Source organism: Hermetia illucens, chromosome 5 (genome assembly GCF_905115235.1).
Source record: "Hermetia illucens chromosome 5, iHerIll2.2.curated.20191125, whole genome shotgun sequence".
NCBI classification, from domain to species: domain Eukaryota; kingdom Metazoa; phylum Arthropoda; class Insecta; order Diptera; family Stratiomyidae; genus Hermetia; species Hermetia illucens.
Genome location: NC_051853.1, coordinates 49,719,537 through 49,741,193, shown reverse-complemented (window position 1 = coordinate 49,741,193; position 21,657 = coordinate 49,719,537). Strand labels below are relative to the sequence as shown.

At 39.4% G+C, this 21,657-nt stretch overlaps 2 protein-coding genes across 2 annotated transcripts; one reads left to right on the top strand and one right to left on the bottom strand.

Annotated features, from left to right (window-relative positions):
• Positions 1 to 4,410: 4,410 nt before the first annotated feature.
• On the bottom strand, positions 4,411 to 9,744 carry LOC119658229. The gene is made up of 5 exons (XM_038065503.1): positions 9,532 to 9,744; positions 9,315 to 9,432; positions 9,097 to 9,222; positions 8,751 to 9,008; positions 4,411 to 4,815 (listed from the first exon to the last, which is right to left on the bottom strand). Exons 1-5 carry the CDS (start codon positions 9,664 to 9,666, stop codon positions 4,649 to 4,651), a joined length of 804 nt encoding a protein of 267 aa, XP_037921431.1. The 5' UTR covers positions 9,667 to 9,744; the 3' UTR covers positions 4,411 to 4,648.
• A 524-nt stretch (positions 9,745 to 10,268) lies between these two features.
• LOC119657790 (protein-L-isoaspartate(D-aspartate) O-methyltransferase) lies at positions 10,269 to 18,235 on the top strand. The gene is made up of 5 exons (XM_038064874.1): positions 10,269 to 10,535; positions 10,599 to 10,735; positions 10,800 to 11,034; positions 17,465 to 17,628; positions 17,692 to 18,235. Exons 1-5 carry the CDS (start codon positions 10,340 to 10,342, stop codon positions 17,776 to 17,778), a joined length of 819 nt encoding a protein of 272 aa, XP_037920802.1. The 5' UTR covers positions 10,269 to 10,339; the 3' UTR covers positions 17,779 to 18,235.
• The last annotated feature ends 3,422 nt before the right edge of the window (positions 18,236 to 21,657 follow it).

Here is a 21,657-nt window from a genome sequence, read left to right as displayed (position 1 = left end):
GACCCTACAGCCAGAAATCTCTCTGAGGTCCCCAAAGAATGGTTTACACAGTGTCCGCAGCCTGACTCTAGCCAGAGCTGGGCAATCGTAGAGAAAGTGCATGAGGGTTTCCCTTCCTTCTCCGCAGCTTCGGCAATGCGAGTTGTAGGGTATGCCGAGCCTAGCGGCATGGTCCCCTATGGGTCAATGCCCCGTGCAGACCCCCGTAATCTTGAATGTATTTGCACGCGTCTGGCACAGGAGCTCTCGTGCTCGGGCTATGTTATAAGCGGGCCAAATTCTCCTTGACTTGGCACAGCTTGTAAGCCTTCACCATCTCAGGCCCGCGGCTGCTAGGTAGTGCGAGAGACTCCGCTCCCGACAGCCGCCAGCGGAGCACCGACTGTATTTACTGCTAGTCTGAGGTTATCATAATTATCTGTCCCCGCACTTGTATTGTGCCGCCTCATTTTTTCTTCCCGAGCGCCTCCTAACATTCCCTTCATCCATTCAAATTTCCGCTGTAGTTTTGAATACGTTCTTCTGCCCTGTTCAGGTGTCTTCTACGAGATATTTTGCGGTATAGGAGTCAACCGTTACCTCAAAAAAAAAAAATCAAAAATGAAAAGAAATCAGGTCAATATTGTAATTGCTAGAATAATAAAATACCGAAGCTCATTAATAATTTATTAATCTTCACAGCTTCCCCAGGCCAGAAGATCCACTGTCTAAACTAACTGCCCAATTATTCAAAAGTGAACGCTAAGCATCTCTATTGCGCTTTGTGGGTTGGAATTCGAATTGAAAGTTGTTGTGTCGTCACCTAATGTCAAGTTTGTCACGCTCTGTCTGCAAACAAACAAGTGAAAATAAGGCTCATGTACACTGCCTTGAGGATTCCTGCTCGCATATGGTGATGTAAGGGTTTTGTACTTTATCCGGAATATGTGATGGGCAAAAAGAATTCTTAATTGCTATGCATTTCCAAGAAATTTTCTAAGTTCCAGGCTAATGTGCATATACAATAGAAAAAGTCGGTGAAATATGATCATTTGGCAGTCTTTTAATCGTTTTTCTAGAAACATATTTTTTAATTGTGTCGGTAATCTGTTTGCTCTTGATAGGAGTAGATTTCTGTTGTCGGATAAACATTGTTTTTAGATAGTTACCAAACACCATGCTTTTTTCCACATCAATTCTTGCGTAAGAACAATCCTGTAGTTTTGTGTGCCAGATGACATTGCACCTTCATCCTTATAGTGACCTTCCAAAAAGAATAATCGGATGATGCTAAAAAGAACAAATGAATCAAGCACGTTTCAAGGTTTGAAACCTGGTTTACTGATAATTAGTTTTTCAGTAGTTGAGACCTGTATTTTGGCTTATGTAAGTAACTTTTGAATCTTGTTATCCTTTTGAGATGTTGACTTTACCTTGTTACTCTGCTATGCAGTAGAGTGCTTTGCTGCAAAGACTATTCATTTAAAGCAGATTTTTGTACACATCATCGGGCTTAAAAATCTTAGGATTTCCATCGTAGCTGAAGATTGGTTTGAAATAAGATCGTGGCCAATATCAACAATTCGTAATTTATGATTAAATTTTCACACGATACAGATCCGATCAAGTCCAGTGTTTCTGATGGTCAGTTGGTCAATATTTCTCAATTTTTCTTTAGAAATAATGTCTAGAGACCTTTTCGATTCAATGCAGTCTATAGTTGTTTTCTAGGGCCTATTTGTGATCTTTGTACGATGTGCTTTGTATTCTAATCCCTAGCATCCTTGTGCTACCATACCGAAAGAAATATTCAAACTGTTTCATATTAACGATATAGAAATTGATTCTAGATAGTAAACTCGAAACTTCGATGGAATAACTTTCTTTTTTGGAAAGGTATATTTTACCGAACAGAATCTTATATCTTATATAATGATAGTTTGCATAGAACTTTTGTGTCAAAATCCAGTTTTTACCACTGAAAATTAGGAGAGCCCTGTGATATATATTGGCATTATATATGTAAAGTGTCATATGCTGCATCCAGATTTCAAGTTCAAAGCGGAGCCCGCACGGGCCATTTTGTCACCGATATTATTTTTTCTTGCTATTGACAACGTTTTTCGTGCTGCCTTGGCTGGAAAATTCGGAGGGGTTCTGTGGACAATATCTTTCCTGAACACGGCAGTTGTGCTGATAGTCTGTTCCCTGACGGATTCATGGCCCAACCAGCTCTAAATTTGGAGAAGAAGGCAAGCAGGATCGGACTGAAGATAAACATCAGCAAGCACAAGTTTATCAAGATGGCAGAGTATTAAAAGCATTGATAAATTGATACATTTCGATAGCTTTCTGTTAACTGCGGAATCGAACTAATGCCACTCGACGCATTAACAACGCTAAATCCGCCTCCGCTGTTTTGTCCAAAATCTGGAAAGGTAACTATGCAAGTTGAGATCTTCTTTCTGTGCTGTTATTTGGCAACTACAAGCGTCATCGTCAATTTCGAAAGAAAAACTTCGTCATCTTACGGCCCAGATGATGGACGTGTTGATCAGAACGTGGAAATGCTAACACAAATTGCGGAGTCAGTCACATACAACCCCATTGCGGGCTATGTCATGTAATGGAATCCTCTATTCTAGGATGGCCAATTAGTCGGTCGTCCTAGAAATACATGACATAGAACAGTGGAGAAAGATTGCAAGCTTCTTAGGAAGCCAACGAATGAGTGGAACATATCCCAGCAAACCGCCATCGATCGAAGCAACTACAAGCAGCACTGATAGTTAGTAGTAGGCAGATTAGGACTTATTCGTCAATTACTGTTGTGATAATTGGGTTACCAACTACCCCCGCATAGGTGAGTGGGGTATATAAGGGAAACCCATGTAGAGAGATTTATCATCAGTGCCCAAAAAATACAAAAGAACATGGCAATGAATGACTCGCTGCCTATAAATTCCAGGAGCCTGGAACACGGCAATAATAAAAAAGTATAATCTTGACCAAAAGCGTACAGAGCAGCATCAGAGATATGTAGACAAAAAATAGGTTGCAACTTTCATGAAGGAGGATCCTGCGTGAAAGCACAAAATATGAGTACATTATCAAACTCTAAAGCGACTCATTCAACTTGCAAAGCACCACTTGCATATTTTTTTAGAAGTAGATCGAAGTTCTAGGTCATGTCAAATCATCAATCATATCAAAACCTTTCTTGCAATGGTAACCTACTACTCCTGCTTCGTTATTGAAAACATCTACAACTACGGCACTGCTTTGGCAGCTGTTGACAAAAGGGATGAAAACCTATCGGTCAAGTACATATATTAGGGCTCGTCGAGCTCAAGTGAGAGGTTGTAAGCAAGAGCATTGATGCCATACAATTCGATCCTACCACTGAAACTAATCTGCGATGCAGGCATTTCATATCTAACCGAAGGGCCGGAACGCTCTATTAACTTCGCATCCATACCAGTCGAAGAACATTACTTGCAACTGGACAGGAAAGCATTAGCGACTGTGTATTCCTAGATTATTTCCTTCTATACGTTTTTGGACGAAAATCCCAATTCGTCACATATAACCATTGTTAAGCATTCCCCACCAATACGTAAAAACACTTCAGCCAACATTAGTGAGATTTTAACCAGACATACATGACTTTCTCACAGGCTTCAACTGCTGTTGCATAAGAAACGAATTAAACACCACATTCGCAACAGTTCCTCTACAAGGTTACCATTACCATTAGCACGATGGAGCTGTCATTTGAATCAATGCAGAAGGCAGTTTGAGGCGATTAACAACTTGTGAAATTACTCCAGCAAATATATCATAAATGGTCCACCGTGCGATTTGGAATCTACAATCGACGAGAATGTTGTATTCTCTCGCTAATAGTTGATACCATCAGCATTTCAAGTATTTCCGAAAAACGTCCTGACGTCTAGTAATCGTTAAAAAACAGAGTCAAGGTAATATAAAAAGACTCCAGACCATTATGCGTTGCCTCTGTCCTAGACGAAACTATCAGCCATTCTTTTTAGTAGGCAAATGCAATTATTGTCTGCTAACTACTGCAAGTAGTTTTAATTTCAAGTATTTCTCGAATGATATAGTTTTTGTTTGGACCTGCATCGGACATGCGCAGATTTGATGAGGTGCGCGTGAAGATGTAATTACCGCTAAACTTTATATAATTACATAGTAATTTCTACAATCTACTTCCTGTTTTTTTATGAAAAGCTATGTTACCTTCACCTCAGATCAGAGAATCATTTCACATTAGAATAATCAACCGGGATCATCTTATAGTCGGTTCAATCGAAATGGTTTCTAGTGTCCACTTGATTTGGAGCTTCTTGATTAAGACGCTTTAATTTTCGCAAATTTCATTTGGAGAACCAGCTAATAAAACACACACAAGACAATTAATCCAATATTTATATTTCATATATCATATTTATGTCAATGGTACTAATAACATTAGATTTAAGCTAAATCCATTTAAACTTATGCTGAAAACATTATAAAAGGAATGCAGTACATATATAATAAAAAAAAAAACAAAGTTTAATGTGTGTATATGTATATAAAACAATAAAAATCAACAAAATTCTAAAATAAGATTAAATTTAAAATACAGTCATTAAAGCTGATTCATTTATGTATTGAGTACAGATTTCACGCACTTATCATCATCTTCGCTTTCGGAAAGGAAATTCTTTTCACTTTCGGAATATTTTGGCGGCAATACAGCAAGCGAAGGATATATTGTTTTATCGTTCAAAATTATTTCATGAGAATGATGAAATTCATCCCCGACATTTCCTGTAATAAAGGGTAAAAATATGAATATTATTTTTGCGACATTATTAAGTGGGTACAGCCTTTAAGAAGACATTATCCTACTAAACTACAAGGAATGTTGTTTATTTGAAGAAATTCTAAATTAAAAAAAACATCCGCAGGAAAATATAAACGATTCCTGAACTACACCAGGAATGTTTTTTTCGATATAGGTTTATCACTTGCACATGATTATAAAGATAAAACTAAACCATAAACTTCAAGCTTTTTTAAGGCCTCTCTGTATCGTACTGTATTCATCGTCTCCCGCTGAGGCCGAAATTTGATCAAAATGACTTCTCTTACAGACCCAAAATATAGTGGTCATCAGTTTTTGTTCAAAATTTGAGGTTTTACATTTTTCACCAGATGGGGAATTGATGTGGTGCCAATACTATTGTGTTCATATCCAGTATAATGATTTAATCTCCGGTTACAATTCAAGTCGGTCAGGTCAAGGAACTCGCAATACGGAGGTTTTTCTAAGCCTCTGATCGTCATCAATATCCGTTTCATACGCTCGTTCGGTTCATAACACCTTCGCCACAATACTGGTTGAGGACCGACTTATTGCGTTCTTCAACACTATGGTTAATCCATTCATCTAGCCGAAGTAATGAACAAGTTGGAGTTAGAAACAGAACAAGTTAACCCATATTAAGGACAAAAAAGTTAGGAAAAAGTGGAATCAATCTAGAGAGAGGCAGCCGCCAATTGGGGAAAGGACGAATACGTGATCAAATCGCCAATGGTAAAGCGCACTCTCGGCAAAGGCCACTATATCTCTAGAAATGACTTCACCGTACTAATGGAAGTCAGAGTCACCAAGAAGTTCGAAACATAATAATAATAAAAATCATTGGCGCTTCAATCCATGTTGGATCAGGGCTTTGAAGTGAGTTAGAGCACTTCATTCAAGACCGTAACGGTACACTAGGAGGCAATGTGGTCAGCATTGCGTTCGACCGAGATTATTACCCTGATTTGACTCAGGTACTCATTCACAGCTGAGTCGACTGGTGTCCGACGTCAAATCACGATACAAATCCCACTGCCACGAGCGAAATTTGAACCGCGACCTTCCGTACGACAACCTTGCGCTCTAACCACTCAGCTATCCGGACGAAACATATGAAACCCGAAAATCCACTTCAGCCAAGGATAAAAGTTTGAATAACGATCGTGGCAACGAATTCAGCGGACTGCTCAAATAATTTTACCTCGAATTCTTCTTTTGTTCCTCCATTATTTTTCTTTCCCTACATTGTTCCTTTACTTTGTAATGAAACCCCTTTTAAGGTTTTGTGAAACCTTATTAAAATCGGTTTCTGTCTGGCTGTCTGTCAATACACATTTTTCTCAGAAATGGCTGCACCGATTGACACAAAGGAAGCGTGAACGCACGCGCATACAGTTGGTTACATTGCTCTATGTGGAACTTAGGGGGGTCTCCATACATATAAAAGGGGGTGTAAAATTTTGTGTTATCAAATTTAGTCATGCTGGGTATTAAATGAAAGGTTTGGAGTAGCACTCTGAAAGTCTGGAAAAAATCACGAAGCTGCAACTACATGGTCCTAGGCTTTGAAATACCCTCCAAACAGACATCTGCTCAAATAAATTTAATAATAATATATTGCTATAATTTTTACTAATCGACTGTAAAAACCCCTCCTTAAGCAATATAGGTTACAATATAAAGTATGATCCTACCAAGTTAGGTGGAAATCGCACCATTATTAACAAAGTTATAGTAGGTCAAATTTGCCGCTAAGTGTTAATTCTAAGACTGAATGTCAGTATTACCTTAAAGTGAGTATCCTGACATAATATATGCTTGCATTACGTGTAAGGAACAAATGTTCACTCACAAATATTTTTATCTAAGAAAGACAAACGTTCAGCTTCCGATTTGTCGACTTGTTTATAATTATAATATAAAAGCCAAGAACTAATTTGATAGGAAACAGTTGAGAATACACTGAAAAAGCAGACAAGCAATCTGTGAAATGTCGTACTTGTTTTAATAAATAAATTACCCTCAAAAGGATTAAAGCAAGTAAGTGCTAAGAATTTCAAGGCCACCTAGACAATTATCTCCAAATCCGCTACCAAGGACTTTCTGGTTAACTAATCAGGAAATTCTCAAAAACGTCTTTAAATACAAACTTTCCCAAATCCAACTTGTTCAGTATCGTCGGCTATCACATGATATAATTGGTAATAAATTTAAGCAATTCAGGAAGTATGCAACGAATTTTTGCCAGCCTTTCACCTGGGCGATACCTTTTAAGAAATCCGCTACAAAAAACCCACAGCAAAGATTATTTAGAAGTATTCCTTCGTGAAGAATGAGATCCACAACCGCTTTCACAGTCACCTACCCTACATAAAACTCAACCAAAATACAAAATATCCCCGCGATTTGGCAGAGCTGCCTCCGAAAAGAAGCAAAATCCGTGAATCACTTTTTTAGAGTCCACCGCTTCACACTCCATATGCGTGATTAAAGTTTTGAAGACCACCGATTAACTTGTCAAACCAAAAATTGTCGTAAAATTCAATCGGCGATCGGAATTGACAAAAGCGCAATTATGGCCAGATATGCAGTACACACTTGTGTCTGAAGGTCAATATTGGTGAGAAAAATTTCCTCCACTAAAACCAATTATCGCAAATTTTGGAGGTGTTTCAAGGCCAAGTACCGCGGTGGATGAATTGCACATCCAATGGGAATCTATGTCGTTTCAACAACGGATAACTTAATCTTTCAGTCGCTATATTTTCGACGTTCCACACGCTTGGTCAAACCGTTATTTATTTTATTTATTATTTATTTTCATTTCCAGGTTAGCTGGCGTATTGATCTTTCGTTAGGTACGCATGATTTCCCTTGTTTGTTTGCTTTCCCGGTTCCGGTGCGACGCATTGGTTAGGGAGACGTAGTTTTCCTTAATAAGTGCTTCAAAGAAAATGTTAGAACAGTGTTGCCGCAGTTGTTTCATAGATATTTTGAGAACTGGGTTGCGCCTTACATTTTTTTGCGTTGATAGATGCAGATCGCGGATCGTTTTCGACAAAAGGAGACAGTGTTTTTATATTGTAGGACGTAAATTTTGAAAAAAAGGTTTTCGTTTAAGTATTTTCTGCGGAGCGAAATAACAAAATATTGGATTGTTGAACGGAGAGGTAAATGACTAAAACTTCTCAAGGCACCACCGGAGAACTCAATTAACATACTATACACCAATTGCAAAATAATGTCTTCAAACACCATCAAAATGAACATTTTGCATCTGCGTAAACCTTATTTTCTGGATTTTACTCAGCAAGAAATCGTTCGACCAACCCCTTTTTGCCAAAATTTACTGCCTAAAAAATCAAAGTCGTTGACGTCGTCAGTCGAAAATGATTCGCGATCCGTAAGCATTAACCCAAAAAAAATAAATAAGGCCCCGAGGAAAGTTTGCATTCTACTTCAGATTGCGCCTGATGCAGTGCGAATCTCAGCATTTCTATCCTCATCCGCCTGTGGACGATTTTCGAAGTGATAAGAACGTGATTCAGTCACAGAAGCACTTTCGTGTCCGAAACGAACGAACAGTCGTTCAAGCGGACCAAGACAGGACCCAATACATATTCTTTGTGAAGCACTTAAGAGACATCCATGAAATCGAGCACAAATCCGCAAGCCTTCTCACATTCGAATTTTTTGCTAATAGCAGAATATAAATAGAATACAAACTGAAAAGTACGTGCCTCACAACTGCCTATTAAATAACTAATTAGGTGGAGATGTATTAATTGTTTAACGGGGGACCATTAGAGCGCAATTGGGGAAAAAAGGTGTATTTCATTCAACATTCCTGCGTGGGCAATGTCTTTTTGTTGACCTGAAAACCAACGAATATACTCACTCGCCGACGAATCAATGTGGCAATCCCATAGCGCAATAATAAACATTACAATTGGGAAACACCACATCCACCAGGGCATGCTTTCATGACCGAAAAAGTCCCGTGAGGTACTCGCTTGTCTTTCCGTGATAATAGTGTCAGTCACAATGGTTTCCTCAGCGTCGTTCTCTCCATCTTGTCTCAGAAACGATTCCAGCAGCAGCCAGTCGTTAGCATTGAGCGTCTCTGAATCGCTGGGTAACAGAACCATTCCCTTATCTGCAACAACAGCGTTTGATAACCATTGGAAACAATAGAAGCAAATCAGTAAATAATTGTTCGAAAAGAACTGATAAGAGAACAATACCTGATTCACCCATGAAAATGATCCAGTTATTGATGTAGGGGGCCTGATTCTGGATCTCATACATTCGGGAACACCCCGCGAAGCAAGCGTTGAGTCGCTTCTGTTGGTCATAGGCTTCGGAGCAGGCTGTGAACAAAGCAGTTACGCTCTCAATCCGGTATAATCTCGTTATCTTATCTGCGTGTTTATTCGCTTCTAGCTTTATGCGTTCGACTTACATGTTTTGCATTTCGCCTCATAAGTATCGATACTGGAAACTTTGTTTTGGTCCGACACGGACACCAAGAACAGGATATTGAAGTACTGACATCCCCTCTGGCAGTCTGCCTCCAGATCCTTGAGAATGAACACAACAAAAATAGTGAGAAAGTTCACGGTCATAAAGTGGATTGGGGATGGGTGTGTAATGAAGGATTCGAGTAGTCGCGCACATACCCTTTGCAAATCCTTGCAATTATTGCAAATATTCTCACATCGCGACGGTGACTTGTCAATCAAATTTGCGGCACAAACTACACCAGAAGCAACAAAAACCAGAATTATCCACGCAAACACCGGCGAGCCATTCATTTCTCACGTAGCTAATAAGAAAATGACAACTTTGGCCGTGGAGAAGTGAAATAGCGTCGTCTGACAGGCGAGAGAACTTATGTTTACAAATATATTTTCTATTTATTTACATGATCTAGTACGTTTGGGCATTAACTTGCGCTCTCGCGGTTTTCGGATAAAAATAACGAAAAGTTGTAAAACAAATTGCAAAGAAATGTAATTCATCTATTTTACGAGTTGATCGTTGCCAGTATGTTTTTCTTGCTTGCTTTATTTTCTCGGTACTTTCCCCTTAATTACAAAAATGTAATGTATTCAAGATACCTTGATATTTTGTTGGAAAAGCAGCAAATGGAATGTACTATGATTTTTCAAATGGCAGTTGGATTTTTTAGGCTTCAAAATTTTGGCATCTTAACGTTTTTGTATTATATGTATTTACTCACTAGACCACTCCTTTTTTGTTTGCTCTATTGCTTAAAACTCCACTTCCAACTCGGGTATTTATAAAGCAAGTTTGCGTGCAACTCCTCCTGCCCAACTTTGAATCACCCTATCTGCGGTACTACATGACTACTACTCCAAGCTTCAACGGTTCGGATAAAAGCTTTTTATCAATTTTTTTTCTAATGTATCTAATCTCGTCCGGATAAAGTCTCGCAGCTGTGGTGCATTGTTTTTGTTAGCATCTATGCCACTACCTTCGTCGGCTACCTACAGTCTTTTGACTTTTCTCATTGTTGTGTCATTAGCGCACTTGTGTCCGAATCAAGGGAAGCTGGAGTTTTTCCGTCGCAGTTACCATCGGTCTTTCCTACAGAATTTTGGACAAATGGCTTGGCGTTCGATGGGGACCGACAATGCAGATTTAGTGAATCAGTTGAAGAGTAAGATGAATTCTAACAGCTGTTTTGGTAAATTCCCGAAATTTGTCGAATGTTCCCTTTCAGACAATGGCGTAATCCGAACCGAGGCTGTGGCCCGGGCAATGATGGCAACCGATCGGAAGTATTACACCGTCCGTTCACCTTACATAGACGCGCCGCAGAGTATTGGACATGGGGTCACAATTAGCGCACCGCATATGGTAAACAAAAATTCTGGAACAAGAGACTTTTGTACTGATGTTGCCTCTTAATCCTACTGCGTAGCACGCCTTTGCCTTAGAAATCCTGAAGGACAAACTTGTTCCCGGAGCAACAGTCTTGGATGTGGGCTCCGGTTCTGGCTATTTGACTGCATGCTTCGCTCGATTCATTAATGCTGCAGGGGGTGGAGGAAAAGTTGTAGGAATTGAACATCAGCCCGAATTAGTAAAAAAGAGCAAGGCGAATATTGCAATGGACGATCCCAACCTGCTGGAATCAGGGGATATTATTTTAGTTGGTAAGTTTCACTCTTGGCAGGAGATGGACAGCAAGCAGAAAAGCTTACATTTTTCACCAATTAATTAGTTTATGAATAGCAACAACTGAATGATTACTATAAATTTACCACGAATGCTTCCCGCCTGTTCCTTTTGTAACGAGTTTCGGTTAAGCAATAAGCGACGTGGTAAGCTCCAGCCCGTTTTTATCGATGTCAGGTGCGACAACCTTTATGGCACTATCACGGGAGCAATTTTAACGGGTGCGATTATTATAATGGGGGTTTTGAAGGTGTGGCACCCACAGCGGGTTTGCAAATGATTACTCAAGTTCATTAATTTGTTTCTCTTGAAATAAATGATGAATAACAAAACTACTCTGTTTGCGGTAATTATTTCTATTTATGAGAAATTATTATTAAATAACAGGCAAAGAATGTTTTACATTAAGCTGTGTGTCATTGAGCCACCACTTTGCTCACGAGTGTAGTGCGATCAGTGTTGTCGAAAGCGAAAAATGTATGTAAGCTACTAAACGATAACATTATATAAACGTATCTTAGATTCAAGCACGAAAAAAGATTTTCATATCTACACTATATGAAAGTTCTAGTGGGGTGAGGCTGAAGAGCGCCCATCTAAATATAAATGAAACGATCAATGGAAAAGAATAAAACAAAGCTAAAAATCAATTGTGTCAATGCAGACCAATTATATCTCTGATATGAAAAATAAATCTCGCTTCAGATTTTAATCATCATCATCAACGGCGCAACAACCGGTATCCGCTCCCGGTTTTGCGCCGAGGTCCACCAATTGGATATCCCTAAAAGCTGTCTGGCATCCTGGCCTACGACATCGCTCCATCTCAGGAAGGGTCTGCCTCGTTTTTTTTTTTCTACCATAGATATTGCCTTTATAGACTTTCCGGGCGGGATCATCCTCATCCATACGGATTAAGTGACTCGCCCACCGTAACCTATTGAGTCGGATTTTATCCATAACTTGACGGTCATGGTATCGCTTATAGATTTCGTCGTTATGTAGGCTACGGAATCGTCCATCCTTATGTAGCGGGCCAAACATTTTTCGAAGGATTCTTCTCTCGAACGCGGCCAAGAGTTCGCAATTTTCTTGCTAAGAACCCAAGTCTCCGAGGAATACGTGAAAACTGGCAAGATCATTGTCTTGTACAGTAAGAGCTTTGACCCTATGGTGAGATGTTTCAAGCGGAACAGTTGTAAGCTAAAATAGGCTTTGTTGGCTGACAACAACCGCGCGGATTTCCTCATCGGAACTGTTATCGGTTGTGATTTTTGACCCTAGATAGGAGAAATTATCAACGGGTCTCAAAGTTGTATTCTCCTATTCTTATTCTTCCTGTTTGACCAGTGCGGCTTGATGTTGTTGGTTGGTTGGTTTTCGATGCTGACGTTGCCACCATATATACTTTTTCTTGCCTTCATTGATGTGCAGCCCAAGATCTCGCACCGCCTGGTCGATCTGGATGAAGGCAGTTTGTACGTCTCAGGTGGTTCTTCCCATGATGTCGATATCGTCAGCATAGGCCAGTAGTTGGGTGGACTTAAAGAGGATCGTACCTCTTGCATTTACCTCAGCATCATGGATCACTTTCTCGAGGGCCAGGTTAAAAAGGACGCATGATAGGGCATCCCCTTGTCGTAGATCGTTGTTGATGTCGAATGGTCTTGAGAGTTATCCTGCTGCTTTTATCTGGCCTCGCACATTGGTCAGGGTCAGCCTAGTCAGTCTTATTAATTTCGTCGGGATACCGAATTCTCTCAGGGCTGTGTACAGTTTTACCCTCGCTATGCTATCATAGGTGGCTTTAAATTCGATGAATAGATGGTGCAACTGTTGTCCATATTCCAACAGTTTTTCCATCGCTTGCCGCAAAGAGAAAATCTGATCTGTTGCTGATTTGCCTGGAGTGAAGCCTCTTTGGTATGGGCCAATGATGTTCTGGGCGTATGGGGTTATCCGGCCTAGCAAGATAGCCGAGAATATCTTATAGATGGTACTCAGCAACGTGATACTTCTATAATTGTTGCGCTGTGTGATATCTCCAGATTCTAAGGCTTTGTGTAAATGGCGCAGCTGGCAATAACAGCTATAAAATAATAGGGTTTTCGGTAAATTTCATTGTCTTATAGCTGTAATTGGGTTGCGACTCTAATAGTATCAACGTGCATAGTAGAAATGGTTATGCTGGTGCCAAATGGGAAATGTGTTTGTTGTAGTTGTAGCATTTTATTTTATACTCAAGGCACCAGTGCTTTGTTATAAATTAAAGAAGTCGTTTATCTTCGAGCCGATAATTCAAGCCTATTGTTTGAAAATTTATTTTTCCTAGACGATTTTTTCTTTAATCTGAAATTTGTGAAAATTACGTAGTGATTATTATCAATTAATCCGAATATCGACCTATTTTTAAGGTTCTGTGTGGAAAAAAACCGTATTAAAATCGGTTCAATGTCTGTTTCTCACACCCGATTTACTCGGAAACGGTTAAACCGATTTTTACGAAATTTGGTGAGAACATGTGGTCTGTTATGTTATGCAGGGAGTGGCGCCATATATGCGAAAAGAGGATTAAATTTATTCGTAGAATATGGTCACGTGGGATATCAAATGAAAGGGCTCAATTAGTACTTTCCGAAACTGATCTTATTTCTGATATGGAGGAAACTTAGGGGAGATAGGGCGCAGAAGGTGTGCCTTAAAAAGTGGAACAGATTTCGTTTTCAGAATCTACCCAACCGAAACATCTGGAAAAATCACAGCGATGCAACTATATGAAATCTAGGCCTCAAAATATATCCCATTTCGATAGCTGGATAAATAAAGTTAAGGGGATCATCTCGTGTAAAGGCCGTTTTTTCGCTTTTTCTAGAAATTTTTTTGTGAAGAACTGGATGGAGGTACAAATACGAATTTGTCATCATATATTTATTCATATCTTGAGTATGCACAGTAATTTTTCCAGCCCAATAGCGTAGTTCTTTATTGAAATACAGAGCAACTTATAAACCCATCTCCAAAAAAAGGTGTTTTTGTGCTGCCACGCTAGAGGGCGACGTGATCATTTCAAAGACAAAATATAAACGGCATTTTAATGTGCGGACTACAGTCCGCAAAGTAGTTTTATTTAAAAATATTAAAAGGTAAATTTTTGGTGCCTTATTAAACTTTTTTTTTGTAAATTTTGGTGTTTTCTCAAGGCTTCTTTAATGAAAAAAAAACTACCGAATGAATCGCAATTATCCTAGTTTGTGGACCGTAGAAATATGTTCTGAATAAGTCATGAACATTTCAAAGATTTCCGAACGAATCGAGTATCACTTTGCCCATATATTCTACAATATATCTAGACACAATTGATACAAAAAAAAAAATCTATCCTTCGGATCTGACACACGGGATGATCCCCTTAATACCAAGTTCTTCCCCGGAGAACAAAATTTGACATCAGCATAGACGATAATATAGGATATAATTCTGGAAAGCTTAAAGGCAATCCGACTATTATAAACACAGTTATAGAAGGTCAAAGTTTTGCATTTTAGGTAAATTTATGGCAGCCATGAATGACGTCATTATCGTCGGGGACGTTTTAGTTTTCCGTTTGTGGCTTTTTTTAGTTATTTACATTTCAGTGTCAATTACTAGAGATAGACACCCAGTGTTCGACAAAAAAATGTTTGCACTGCGAGTGTGAAAGAAAATCCAAGTTCAAAAGGAGGGGCTGGAGAATAAAGTTGTGTTTCATGTTATTTACACCTGCAGAAGTTCTGTTCAAAGAATATGGTGAAAAGGAAAGTTGAAGTTTTGAGGGAAAAGGTACGGACGAATGGTCCTGAAACATTACTTCATCAAAGTGCTCATAGAGTGCTTCTATCGTCTGAACAACGCAATCCTCGATAACCTTACACTCTTCTGCACTGACACTACCGCTTAGAAACGAAAAACTACCAATTCCTTTGGATGTTATGCATCTCTATATTATTACTGAGGGAGAATGGCGTGCAGTTTGTACAACATACTGGGGGTCAAATCTCTCTTCTTTTTTTCTTCGCACTGAGGGCGGACTGTCAGATCTCAACAAATTGAATTTCGACTCATCAGAGAAAACAACTCGCCTCCAATCGTCCACAGCGCAGTTATGTCATCCCAACGCCCAATTCAACCTTTTTTCGAGCATAGCCTTCGTTAAAATCGTTTTTTTTTATTGGTCTTCGAGCTCTGAGTTCTAATTGATTCAACCGACGCTGCGCTCTTCTCACACTAACTGACACATCTTTCCCTTACAGAAATTTACGTAATTGAGGAGTGGTTACAAATCTATCTCACAAGGATGCTCGCTCTAATGACCGCCTGGCCCGGGGAGTAATCACTTGCTTCTTCCAGCTCCCTTGTTTTCGTCCCAGACTGCCGTCTCTGGCATACTTTTTTAAAAAAAATCAAATACTTTCCTTAGAATAATTGATTTTGCTCCCTATTTCCTACTCCCGGGGTGATAATAACCCCATTCCCGCAAAACCAAAATACTCAACACTCAACTTTTTCCTTCCTGACATTTTTTCACACAAAATTAGGAGTTTCACTCTCTCCTTCCAAATCTCCAATCGAACTGATACTGAACTAAATCCGAATATGACAATCCACATTATTTAACTTTAAATCCCAAAACAGACATCATTAGGCGAGACTAAATTTTGTCTAGTCATAATTAAAACGATTTAATCATAAAAGTGTTGAGTATAACCAATATAATAAACATGTTTGTACCTGGTTACCAGCAGTTTTCAATTTAAGTACGTAACATATATATGTATGCTCTCGAGCACGGAGTAAAGTGGAAATGTGTGAAGATGCGTCAGATCTATTTTAATACGCACATATAATATATATACATGCATCGTCATGGGGTAATAGACAGTGGTTGTATGTGCATATGTGTATTTTGGCGTTTGGTAAAATATGACAGGATTTGGTATTCTTAACTATGTACGAATGGAAAATCGCGCATATAGAGTTTCTCACATAAGATAAACACAAAACCTTTAGGGACTAGGAGTAAATGAAGAACACTGATGCCAATATTCAGGCGCAAATGTTTTAGAATTCCGTTCGAAATAATTTTGGTATTCAATCGCAATTTTAGTATTTATCGAAATACAAATTTCGCCGTTCTAATATTAAAATTACTAAAAGTGAACAGACTTTAATTTTTAATTATCACCAAAATTGTTTACGTAACATATTCAATTTAAAGACAACGCAATTCGCATTGTTTAGCTCTGAGCCGTTCTCTCGTCGTTTTTTATTATAAAATTCTAAAAAAAACATGACATTCTAAGTCAATCAATCTGCGAGCAAAAGGATGTGACATATCGTAGAATTTGTACTGCAAAGGAAGATGCCAAGGTAGAGAGGAGGCGCTAAATTTAGCATTTCTAAATTTGGCGCCTCTTTAAGCTCTTGAGGCAGCAGAAACATCAAGTGAGAGTGCAATATGTCGCGGATCTTCCCTCTTGATCGCGTTACTCGGGACACGAGTTTTCTAGCTCCACAGGCGTACTTTTCCAACCCATTTAAATAAAGAAGACGTGAAATTTTTAATAATGACGTGAGAGGGACTGAAGCCCCGGAAACATTCAGAGACATCCATACACATGGAATCCTTTAGTGAAGCTGTACTCAGGTACGGGAAGACCTTCACGGTCAATTTTTCTATTTTCTTAGAGCTTTGGGTAGTTGGTTCAGCTTTCGTGGTTGATCTTGGTCAACCTGGATGATGATTTGGCAATTTAACAACTCCTATAAAATTTTCATCTCAACTATTGTGATCATTAACAATGACTTCTAGTGTGGGCCCTAAATTTATTAATTTCCACCAATATGAGCCCCCGAGAATAGCCTACTCTAATTCTAAGCTTTGTTTTTGTTTTGCTGAATGTTTCTTGGAATCGTTATTTTCGACCTCTGTCTGGAATAACATTTTAATTTTTTTTCATTTTTCCCGAAAGGAAGCGAAAGGGGTAGATTTATTAGTCGAAACACGGTGCCAATTGGCTTGCGTTTTTCCTTTTCCCTCTTCAATGTTTTATATACTTTTTGTTTCCTGTTTTGAAACGATTAAAGTCGCGTTTTCGCGAATTACATTTTGCAGTTAAAAATGTTTTATTATGTATTCATTCATCAATTTTAATGGTCGAGCAAGAACTAGCTTATTTAACTCACGCGATAAACTGTAATTACACAGACATCTGTGTATTTTTAGCAATTGTTTAGGCGGTAGCTTGAGGAGTCGTGCTTGGTGGGTATGCGCTATGATTCACTGATTACTGTTTGTTTGTTGCCTCCTGATAATAAGCACATAAGTTCCCGTTAATATTGCGACTATTAAATATTTTCTTTTCTAATTAGAGGGCGACGGGCGAAAAGGTTGCCTCGAATATGCTCCATATGATGCGATACACGTAGGTGCAGCTGCTCCTGACACACCCGTCGAATTAATTAATCAGCTGAAAAATGGTGGCCGGTTGGTTGTTCCAGTTGGCCCTGAAGGAGGCTCACAATATTTGGAACAGGTAAGAACAGTAAACAAACAAACTTGTGATTATTAATCATTCACTCACGAATTTGTTTCGCAGTATGATAAAGACGAGGGGGGAAACGTAACAAATCAGCGCTTAATGGGAGTTATGTATGTCCCACTAACGGATTTGCACCGATCTTGACTTTGGTTAGCAGCGAAAATACTATTTGTAGTATGCTTAACAGCAATTCTTGTCCTGCGTTTTACGAAACTTATTTAAGAGATGCATAAATATGGATATAAAATATATTTTTCTTTCGCGGTTCAACTATTGCTAGCGAATTTGCTAGTTAATTTATTTTTGCTTACAATGGAATAATTTACCAATTGTTTTTGATATTTTGGTAAAAATCTGATATTGTGTTCCAGGTAGTTTTAAAGATTGTGATTTATGTAAAAGAAATGCATATTCTGATTTGCTGAATGTCGCTATATATGTAAAATTGAAATCTATCAATTGCTTTAATACTGATTTGCCAGGTATCTGGATGTATATGGTATGTCAGTGAAATCTCAGAGGATCTAAATTTTGTTATATAAAATAATACTTTATAATATAATAACTTTATTTTGAAAATAATGATTTGTTCTTGGATAAATAATTTTTATTTTATTACGTTGCATTTGAATGTTAAAGAACGTGAAAGATCAGGTTTATCAGCTATCTCGTGATACAAGTGGAGCAATGTAAAAGTCCATAATAATATTCGCGTTGGCGCGACAATACGATTGGAGCAAGGCCTTGAAGTGTGTTAGAGCATTTCATTCAAGATCGTAACGGAACACTGCAGGATTACAGTAACTTGCAGCACGCTCGTTCGCCCGTGGTTATTACCCTGATTTGACTCAGGTACTCATTTACAGCTGAGTTGACCTGGTATCCGACGTCAAGTCACGATACAAATCCCACTGCCATCAGTGAGATTTGAAACGCGATCTGCCTTACGACAGCCTAGTGCTCTAACCGCGAAGCTATCCGTACACTTTGAAAAGTCTGAGCAAGTGCAAATGAACATGAGCAGACTTTGTTTTGCTTAAGCCTCGCAGAACTGGATATGAGTAATTTTGCAAGGGTTCCGCTGAGCACACAGTCATATCTAGAACTCTTAATTTCATTTTTCTCTCTTGAATTGCTATAATTTGTGTTTATAATCACTTTTTCTACAGCTGCCTCGGTGAGTTATTCATCAATAGATTCCAGACAAATGGATGATAATTGGATTGCAAGGTTCAGGTCGCGAAACTGTGAGTTATACCCTCCAGGTGTGAGAGGCTCTGCATTTTCTTATCTAAGGAACTTTTCTTACGTAGCAGTTTCATTTGTACGTAACTGAAAAATCAGTTTTGTACCATGATCTTACCGTCGCGACTACCGACAGCTCTGGGAGGTGAAAAGCTGGTAACCATCAATCTGGCTCAGTGAATTCTTCAATCGCGTCGTCGAAGAAAGTACAACCGTTCTAGTAAGGAAAAGAAATGTTAAAATTACGCTTTGGGTATTCTTGACAGCCATAATCGCGGTGTAGTTCAAATACCGTGAAGCAAATCGAGTTTATCAACAACTGCAAAGTATTCATGCATTACACATACCGAGGCTCATCAAGTATCACTTTTGCGCTTTTTCAATCATAGACTTTACCGTGGAACGCATAGCTTCGTAATAAGCAAGGTCAGTGTCATTCTTCAAAGCCCGAAGCTTTTTCCGCAGTGCATGCTTCTGGCGGATGTTTTTATGCATCTCCCCTGATAAAGACAAGTCTAGGTCTAACTTGTTGCTGAACAACTGCGGTATATATTCGGAAACTGAAGGTAACATTTTTGCGATACAAGAAGGGGTAGTACTCAAAATTACTTAAAATATGTAATAAAGGACCATCAAGCTTCTTCAGACATTTACCGGAGGTCTGGCTCATTGGAACACTTCATATCTGCATGTCCGGCTCTTTTCCAAACCGACTACCTCGAAAGACACAACGATGCCTTGAAAATAATACATCTCCAACTTACCCAGTAGTATAAATTTGTAGATACAGCGGTTAGTTACTACAACTACAATTCTGAACCAGTGTGAGAAAATCCAGGAAATAGTTTGTGCAACGATAGAACTATGCGCACGGACATAACAAGGTCATACAATCGACCAGATATAGTTTTAATAGATAAAATTAAAAAAAATGTCTATGTTATCGATGTAGCTATCCCACTCAATAAAAATATAGGAAATGCCTACTTAGAGAAAAAGCGTAAGTACGCGGACCTCGCCCTAGGTATCAAGTGACAATGGAATATAGAATCTCTGCACATACTCCCGATTATTGTTTCCAGCCAAGGATTTATACATATAACTTTGAAAGAAAACTTAGAAGCTTGAGACGGAGGGATTTATAAAAAGGTCATAGTGAGCGAGCGGGTGGAGAACGACCAGTGCAGAATGTGTGGTTCTGAGTTAGAGACGTTGGATCATCGCATTTCTGGCTGTTCTGTTATGGCACCGGTGCAATACACGAACAGGCAAAATGCTGTATGTAAGGTAATTCACCCAAACCCAGCTCACAAGCATGGGCTGATCACAGAAACATGTTCGGTTGACTAGAATGACCCGCAGACCGTACTCGATAATATTGTTTACAGCATGCCTATGATAGCATAGTCAGGGTGAAACTGTACACGGCCATGATAAGACTGACTAGGCTGAGCCTGACCAATGTGCGAGGCCAGATAAAAGCAGCAGAATTACTCTCAAGACCATTCCACATCAACAACCGTCTACGACAAGGAGACGCCCTATCATGCGTCCTCTTTAATCTGGCCCTCGAGAACATGATCCGTGATGTTGAGGTGAATGCAAGAGATACAATCCTCTTTAAGTTCACCCAACTACTGGCCTATGCTGACGATATCGACATCATGGGAAGAACGACCCGAGACGTACAGGCTGCCTTCATCCAGATCGAGCAGGCAGCACGAGAACATGGGTTGCACATCAATGAAGGCAAGACAAAGTATATAGTGGCAGCTTCAAAAACCAACCAACCAACAACATCAAATCGCACTGGTCAAACGGGAAGAATAAAGATCGAAGACTACAACTTTGAGACCGTTGATAATTTCTCCTATCTAGTGTCAAAAATCACAACCGATAACAGTTACGCACGGTTGTTGGCAGCCAACAGAGCCTATTTGAGCTTACAAAAACTGTTCCGCTCGAAACGTCTCACCATAGGGTCAAAGCTCTTACTGTACAAGACAATGATCTTGCCAGTCCTCATGTATTCCTCGGAAACGAGAGAAGAATCCTTCGAAGAATTTTTGGCCCCCTACATGAGGATGGACAATTCCGTACCCTACATAACGACGAAATCTATGAGCGATCCTATGACCGTCAAGTTGTGGATAAAATCCGACTCAATAGGTTACGGTGGGCAGGTCACTTAATACGTATAGATGAGGATGATCCAACCCGGAAAGTCTATAAAGGCAATATCTATGGTGGAAAAAGAAGATGAGGCAGACCCTGCCTGAGATGGAGCCATGGTGTAGGTCAGGACGCCAGACAGCTTTTAGGGATATCGAATTGGTGGACCTCGGCGCAAAACCGACATGGAGTTCCTTATTAAGACAGGCCTAGACGGAATACCGGTTGTTGCGCCGTTGATGATGATGATCATATACTGGGAACGGAAATACGTGGAGAAGAAGATGAACTATGCGTCACTGGCTCGGGAAATAAAAGAAATTGGCGCCTCGAGAGAGGGTGGTTGTAGTTCCCCCAGCTACCGGTATTGTACCTACGGCTTCCCTTGATATCCCGGTACTCTCACACAGTCTGGTTCAGACCATGCAGAATACGCTATTCTGCATACGTGTTCGATGTTGCGGGGAGTTCTCGACGGATTCTCCCATTGACCTATCACCGGCCACTACCACCAGAGCCCCTTTATTTTTTAGTAGGTAGGACCGACCGAGCCAAGATGTTTGGCATTTAGTGCTGGTATCAGATAAAATCCAGCCAGTGACGAGA